This window comes from Lolium rigidum, chromosome 7, assembly GCF_022539505.1.
Source record: "Lolium rigidum isolate FL_2022 chromosome 7, APGP_CSIRO_Lrig_0.1, whole genome shotgun sequence".
Lineage (NCBI taxonomy): Eukaryota > Viridiplantae > Streptophyta > Magnoliopsida > Poales > Poaceae > Lolium > Lolium rigidum.
In genome coordinates this window covers 311,844,652-311,852,764 of record NC_061514.1, presented here as the reverse complement: position 1 = coordinate 311,852,764, position 8,113 = coordinate 311,844,652, and the positions used below count along the sequence as shown (strand labels likewise).

Sequence of the window (8,113 nt, the reverse complement as noted above, 5' to 3'; positions counted from 1 at the left end):
ATCATCCACGAGTCCGACAAGCCTACTGTAAACAAAATATTGGCACATTCTCCCGCGGCTGACATGTCTCGGGAGCAGCACCAAATGGCCTGACTCATCTTGGCGGGGCCCACACGCCACGATCACGGATCACCTGTCTCCGCTCCCCACTCTGCTCTTTCCACTGCCACCTGCGGCGACCGCTCCCACACATCGCGCCGCTCCTCACGCCGTCGATCGGTAACCGGCCGGCGAGAGAGAGAGCCCTGCCCTCCCATGCCTGCCACCTCCGCTGGTGCCGAGCCTCCAGGCTCGGGCCCTCGCCGCTCCGAGCGGGCACGTCGCCGTCGCCTGCCGCCGGACGAGACGCCCCCCAGGCCCAGCCCAGCCGCCACCGCTGCTCCTGGCCCCTCTCCCCCGCCTTCGCGGCGCCGGCGCGACGCTTCGCCCTCCCGGCGGTCCGTCCGCGCCAGGTTCGTCCCTGCTTCTAACAGCTATATTATGTTCTGTCCAACTGTCAATTTGTGATATGCACACTGTTCATCTTGTGGTGCGCTTGCGATAGCTAGGAGTAATATGGGGACGGAAGGGGTACCGTTGGGAGATTCCTAAATGATTTATATGCTGGGTATCATGCGATCCCCGTGGACTGCATAACCCGGTTTGTGTGTGCCATGCTATATTTGGCCTTAGCAACAACTCTCCTGTTCAACAATGGTGGATACCCAAGCTTGCGAACACTCACTATATTGGGCACAGCGTACTCTATGCACAAAATATTTGCTAAAATGAATGGAAGTTCTTCCTGACTGAATAAGTGAATATGTCTTATTACTTTCCTGTAGGAACTAGACTTTACCAACTGGGGTTCATGTTCCGTCGTCGTCGTGTCTCTGTATCTGATTTAGCACCCATGTTATTATTTTCTGGCTAAACAGAGAGAAGGACGACTTGCAGCCACCGGTGGTGGTCTTGAATGACGCTCAAGTGAACCATCAAAAGGAGGCACAAGACCCGAATAAACAGGGGACGGAGATTGTGGTGGCAGAGGGACCAGTGGAGGTTGATGAAAATGCAGAGGCCTTGAAGGAGGCACCGTTCTGGTTTCCCGATGGTTGGATCATACATGTTCGCCACGATGATGACGGGTCGACATACCGGGTACTCCCCTACTCTGCTTGTATGCTGAATTTTATTTACGTGCTTCCTGCATGCACCTTGGTGTACATGCTTGTATGTATTATTATTGCTGCTATGTTGATGTTGGGCTGAGATGTAAATAATTACCTATCTTATGAGATTGGAGAGACTCCCCTACCAAAAAAAGCAACTTTAAAAAAATAATGGGCTGGATAAGACAGAGTTGTTAGCAAAAATATCAAACTGCGTAGAAGTTACCCAAGTACATAGCGACAGAAAAACGAAGCAACCAAGTACACATGTAAGCTCTCCAGAGGTATACATGCAGCTAAAAATAGAAAGAGAAAAAAAATACTATGTATATATAGTTCGTAAATAATTGTTCATTACTTTTTCGTTGCAGTACTACACTTCCCCAGTGTCAGAATACACATTCTCAACGGATACGGAGGCACTAAACTATCTATTCTCGGAGATGGACGAGCACATGTTGGAGTCGCACACATGCACTGAGGATAACGAGCTTCATGTGAGTGAGTTTTCTATATGTCATGTGTTGATTACATTTGAGATGTAACTCCCTCTTGCACACAGAATATGAATGCATGGCTTCCGGACAGTTGGGTGATTGAGGTCAGAGCTGGGGGGAAGATGATGGACAAAATGTACAAGGTTAATTTCAACTTGCTTTCACATTAATATTTGAATTATGCTAGTTATTGGCTTATCTATTTCTCAAAAGAACTGGAAACTCATCGTGGTAGGAGGTCGGTGACACTAGACACATAAGAGATCAAAAGTACGAGAAACTCGTTAGGGTGTATCTGAAAAGAACATATTTCTTATTAATAAGTTACTACTAATTCATGCTTAGTTCTAGAATGGCTCTGTGTTGTTTCTTGTCTAATGAAATACATTTCTTAAATAATAAATAGAGGCTGAATATTTTTAAGTCTGTTGGGTAGAGTTTCAGAGTAGGAGAGCGTTTATTTATGCGGTATATATCGTTTTTATATTTAAGTGTTCGTATACATCCTTGAAAACAATGGTCATTTGTTAAACTGATTTTGTAGGAGTGCCTCAGGAGGCATAGCCACATCAGTTTTACCATGCTTGTGTGTCGTTTTGTAGTTTTTTGTTCATCTGCCTACTGGAATGAGATTCTTCTCAAAAGAAGACGTACTGCGTTATGTGAATGAGGGGGCGATTTCTGGATGTGATGTGAAGGGACTGTGTGACACAACCTCCGAAGATAATGTATGCTTCCTGGAACTATTCTCCTATTTGAATAAAATAGTATCTATAAAAAGTTATAACTTCCCTTATTTTTTTTCGAGAATACTGTTCCCTTTTTTTTTTTTCATAACTAAGCTTTGGATCCTTTTACAGATACTTGCACAGGTTGAGTTCAATCCAGATGGGCTACCTAAAGGATGGGTGAAAGAAATGATATTTAGGAAATGCAATGATGGAATTAAAAAACACCCGGTACATTAGAACAGAACATTTTATTCGTTAAACTGAACATGTCACACATTTCTTATTCCTTTAAAAATCATTGATGGAATTGATTTGACTTTGTAGTTTAATCACTCATTATATGATTGTGCAGTACTATACTGATCCTGTCAGTCATCTTGTATTCCGCACGCTGAAATCTGTAATGAGCTACCTTGAGACAGGAGAAATAAGCAAACATGCCTGTGTTCCAAGGAGAAGTGTAACAGACATATACTCTTTCGACAGATGTACGGATCTGGTAATTGTAATAGACCTTTACTCTTTCGATAAAATAACTCAGTGTCATGGCTATAGGATGTACCTTGATCTGGTAATCTGTAATGAACTTGTTTAGATTATATTTGAGATATTTTTTTTTAACCACCAGCCTCGAAAAATGCTGAAAAGATTGAAAGTACAAGGGAAGAGGAAGGAAAAATCCATGAATTCATTGGTCTTTGAAAAGAAATCACCTGATGACCAGAAATCAAATCGCTGTAAGTTCCTGCAGTTATTACTGGTTACATGGCGTTCTTGTTATATGTCACAGTTATGTCCTTTTGAAGAAACTCTAATTTCCCAAACTAATTTTCTGAAACTCCATTCATTCAAGTTACACAACCCTGCATTTTTTTTGTCTTATCTTTGTTGTACTGAATGTTAATTAGCTATTTTTGACATCAGCCTACAACATGCCCCTGCTTGTCTATGCATCAATATTAATTGAAATGCTACGTGGCGTGAAATCTGGTCAGGTATATGTGGTAACTTCATCAGTAAGCAGTGAGGACTGTAGTATAGCTGGATGCCTAGACTTCATCTCTTGTAGTTCAGTCAACTGACATAATACAACAAGTGGTATTGTGCCTTGCAATTTTGCCGTCGTTGGTGTTATTAGAGTACGTGAGATATATCTATAGAGTACTCTTGCATGCTGTGCACAACGGATATTTCAGAAGCAAAGGAACATGTCCATACTATATATTCTTCGAGTACATGAGATGAGCATGAGGGAGTTGAATTTGTTCTAGGAGGTACCATGATAAAAGTTGTCTAGTATTGTATATTTTTGGGTGTACGTTGATATATAGGTTTCTCCATTGTTCTTGGGAGGTATCATTGTTAACATAGGATTTCTCCATTTTTAATATATAGTTTATGCACCAGATCTACGCAAAGCTGAAAACTTATCTTGTGTTTATGCTTAAGATGGAAACTGAAATCCAATCTACTGATTACTGAAGCACGACCAGTATGCTATAGCAAGCTGGAGATGACACATGGTTCTAGAGAAATAGTAGTCCCTCCATCCTGCGAAAGTTGTCTTAGATTTTTCAAAAATTGGATGTACCTAGACACTATCTAGTATATGAATACATCTAAATTTATACAAATGCACAACAAGTTTCATAGGACAGAGGGAGTACAACAGTTGTTGCGTATCCCCACAGGCCTTTGTGTGCTATACTAGTATAGTGGCGATCTTTAAAAAAGTCCGTATAGATCTATCAGACACCGAAAGCCGCGAAGATTTAACGAACTTATTACCAAGCTCGAAAGTTTCAAAGAAATGCATACTTAATACGTTTCTTTTGTTATATCTCAATATGGTGCGTTGCATTTTTTTTCTCTTTATTCTGCCTGATGATTCTACTTGCCATGTTGCAGCTCAAGCTGGCACCTCTGCTAGCATGATTCCTGTGTCTGAACCAAAAGAAAAGGAGGCCAATACCATGGAAGCTAAATGCAAAGAACCAGTTAGTTCAGAGACTACCAAGCGACCAAGAGGGAGGCCACGGAAAATACCGAAGCAAACGAATGAAACAGATTCAGGTTGCGCCAAGAGTTCAGATAAGGAGACATCACATATTGCGGTGAAAAAGGAATTCGATACTGGAACTGGAGAACAACTGTCTAAGGAAAAGGCATTGAGGTATAATCAGATGGACAATACCGCTATGGTAACCCTGGAAGTGGACAACCAGAACGGCCTTGTGAGGAGCCCTTCCCCGAAGAGTAGGTGCATGCCAGGTAGGGCGACTGACCTAGATATGCATGAGCATGAAAATGGCAATTCGTCTGAAGCTAGAGCAAACTCAACATCCTCTACAGTTCCGAAGGTTTACATGAGGAGAAATAGCAACCAGATACCAGCCTTCAAAAAAGAAAATAGTGCAATCGAAGATCACTTTTAAGCATTCGGACGTACTATCTCCATTCCAAAATAAGTGTCTCGATGTATGTAGATGCATTTTAATAAATAGAGAAATAAAGTTGGGGCACTCATTTTAGAAAGGAAGGAATATTAGTGACTAGTGAGTTTGGAGCCTACTTTGTGATATGAAAGGACTGGTTAATAAGATGTTATATCTTAATAAGTAAATAAAGGAATAACCATTTGTGGTGTGGTTATCTTGTTGATGCAACTGATGCTGCCTCTGGTCAGCAGAGTGCAAGCATGTATACCATGTTTTTTTTTGAAGGATCCCCACCTGAATATATTGAAATCAAGAGTTACATTGGGAGAGGTTCTGCCACAGATCGGCGTCCACTCTTAATTCCGCTTTTTTTTTTTGAAGCGGTAACACCATAGAGTGAGGTTGGAGAGGATGTTTCTAACTGTTATTTGTAGGGTTTGATCTACATCCCTGAATACTTTGGCATTTCTCACGTCCCATATCTTCCAGATCTTCCAGAGAATGGCAAGTGCTACGTTGTTCCATACTGTTGGGGGGGGGGGCTTGGGGAGTACGGTAGACCAAATATCCGTGAGTGGAGGAGCATTTGGCATGATATGTAACTGTCTCCATATTGCCGTCGACGCTGGGCAAGTGAAGAAGAGGTGTGAGTGGTCTTCAGCCGGAGCCTTGCATCTAGGGTATTCTTGGGAAGATATAATGTTCTTGCGTAACATGTTGGCCCGTGAGTTTAGCCTGTGTAGGTGTAGGAGCCATCGAAACACCTTAACCTTCCGTGGCGCCCTTGAGCTCCAGATGTGTGCGGCCTGGAGGTCTTGTAGCTGTGATTGCATGTGGAGGTATGCAGCCTTGGTGGAGAAAGGCGTGCCATCCATCAAGGTTCTGTTGTCCGGTTCATCTGTAAGACGCACCTCCTACAAAAGATTTGAGAGAGAGACAAGTTACTCGGACGCAGCATTAGTTAGCCTACATCGTAGGCGGGTAGATATTCTGTTCAGCAATACATCACATACCAATGCATGGGGCTGCGTGTGGTGAGAGTAGATTGTTGGGAAAGTTGTGCCTAGGGGTTCTCAAAGGAGCCAAGTATCATGCAAAAAGAAAGTTGCTTTTCCAGAATGTACTATGCGTGTGGTGACCTGTAGTAGCATGTCCATGTTTTTTCCAATAATTTTGCTAAGGTAGGATGGGTTGGATGCCGTATTTGGATTTGGGTATTGAGCTAGGATCCAATGCTTCCAAGGTAAAATTTCTGAATGCAAGAATTTGAAGCAAAATTTGTGGCGTTGTGAGAAAACTGCCCCTCTTTCCCTGACGTGGAATTCGTAAGGAATGATTGTTTCGAAATGAGCGAATAGCACCTATGCGAAGTCGTTGAGAAAACTCATCCAGAATGCAAGGTTGTTCGTGGGAATAGCTCATGTGCGACAGCTAAGATGGCCCAGATAGCCTATGTGCGACAGCCAGTCCAGACACGGGTTAGCGGTAGGATTATGGATCCTCGCGGGTCCCACAACTTATCCACATCAGCCGAGGGGCCTCCAGTGCGGGATCTACTAGTTGTCCATGTCACGGCGTGGGACCCACAACTTATGTAATAAACATAGGATGATTTAGACAAGGTTTAAAAAAAGTTGCTTAGAAATGGGATCGTTTACCCTCACCCTGAGGCCGATTTTTAACACATCTTTCATGAAATTGATGAAAATGAGTTTACTCCAAAAAAATTGTTCCAATTGATTAACAAGTTAGAACAAACTAGTGCAGAACATTCAAATAGCATTGCAACATCAAAATAAGATGTCAACTTTCAATTTTTTTCAAATTTGAAATTGGTTCAAATTTGAAATTTGTTCAAATTACAAATGACAAGTTTCGACATCATAGCACATAATTTTAAAACATCATAGTTTGTTCATGCTCCTGAACTTATTGCCGCAACCACTAGGCCCCCTCATCTTTTGCACATTAGGCACAGGCACAACAAGCACATCAGCCACAGGCACATCTGGCACATGCACAACCTCCCGAGCTTCAGAATTCAGCACAACCTCCAGAACAGGTTCAGAATTCATCACAACCTCCAGAACAGGTTCATCTGGCAACTCAATAGCCAAATCTGGTTCAGGCAACTGAAGTACCTTTGAAACAGGTTCATCTGGCACTCTTGCATTGACCAAATCACTTCTCTTGTTTCTATAGCCATTGAGTCTTGGCTTTTTCATTGGCCAGCATTGTTCAACAACAAGAGGTGGGACTTTTTCTGCACACTTCCTCCTGAAAAAAGCATATAAATTGGAACAATGATATAAATTGGATACTGAAAGAAGCAGATGAAACACGGTATATAAATTGGAGCATTCACATTAACATACTTTGGTTGTACATGAGTGTATCGGCATTTTGGGAAACCAATTCTGTGCCCAAATTCCTCACACAACTTGCACCTATTTTTGTTACCTTTTTTTTAGCCTTTTTAGGCTTTTCTGGTTTTTTTCCTTTCCCCCTTCTTACTACAACCCCCCTTATCAAAACAGGCTTTGTATCTCCTATGTTTTGGTCTCCCAACCTTTCTTTTACTGAGAGGGGGACATAGTGTAAATTTTATTTCCACCTCAGGCCACTGAGATTGGCCAGTCAAGGGCTGGAATTGGAGTTGCATATGCAGCCTTAAACTTTTGTACTGAGTAATACTCATGCAAATATGGGTGCATATTTAACATGGGTTTAGATGCCAAAAAATTAAGGCATGCTCACATGGTTTTCCAGTGTGTTGCCACTCTAGGCAAGTGCACTCCTGCAACTCAATGTTTACCACATGCCTCTTGACACTCCTTGCATCTTTAACTTCACCATCGATTAAGGAGGATTTCTCAACAAATAGGTGTGAAAGGTTTCTACTCTTGTTGACCACATGTTGTACCACTGCTGGAAGCTTGTCCCCTTTCAACATATCATCAAGTATTCCTCTCAAGTCCCACAAACGCATGATCACGATCCTTATTTGGTCCACCATGTCATGCACATGCAAATCTTTTTAATCATTCACTCTATTGTTGAAACTTTCTGCCAAATTGTTATTGATGTGATCACATTTTATGGCAGTATTAAAACCGTTCTGTACCACAATAGAGAATGTTAGGTGCTCAACCAGGAAACAAATTCATTATCACCACATGCTTTAATGATCTTACCAAGGTGGTAGGAATGTGTCTATGATCTGTAAGCTCTTGCTGCTGGCCACATGTTCCCAAATTCATCTCCTCTGATTTTTTTATCAGATTCATCCACATATG

General features: G+C 42.0%; 1 protein-coding gene across 1 annotated transcript; it reads left to right on the top strand.

Moving 5' to 3' along the window:
- Positions 1 to 255: 255 nt before the first annotated feature.
- On the top strand, positions 256 to 4,978 carry LOC124673163. The gene is made up of 9 exons (XM_047209289.1): positions 256 to 452; positions 918 to 1,140; positions 1,523 to 1,648; positions 1,714 to 1,791; positions 2,251 to 2,376; positions 2,509 to 2,607; positions 2,732 to 2,878; positions 3,008 to 3,116; positions 4,288 to 4,978. Exons 1-9 carry the CDS (start codon positions 256 to 258, stop codon positions 4,812 to 4,814), a joined length of 1,632 nt encoding a protein of 543 aa, XP_047065245.1. The 3' UTR covers positions 4,815 to 4,978.
- The last annotated feature ends 3,135 nt before the right edge of the window (positions 4,979 to 8,113 follow it).

Excerpts from the sequence above, each read along its gene's own strand:
- LOC124673163 (XM_047209289.1), top strand. The coding sequence starts at position 256 with ATGCCTGCCACCTCCGCTGGTGCCGAGCCTCCAGGCTCGGGCCCTCGC. Across the intron at positions 1,141-1,522 it reads ATGACGGGTCGACATACCGG|TACTACACTTCCCCAGTGTC; the intron begins GTACTCCCCTAC and ends TTTTCGTTGCAG. Across the intron at positions 2,377-2,508 it reads ACACAACCTCCGAAGATAAT|ATACTTGCACAGGTTGAGTT; the intron begins GTATGCTTCCTG and ends ATCCTTTTACAG.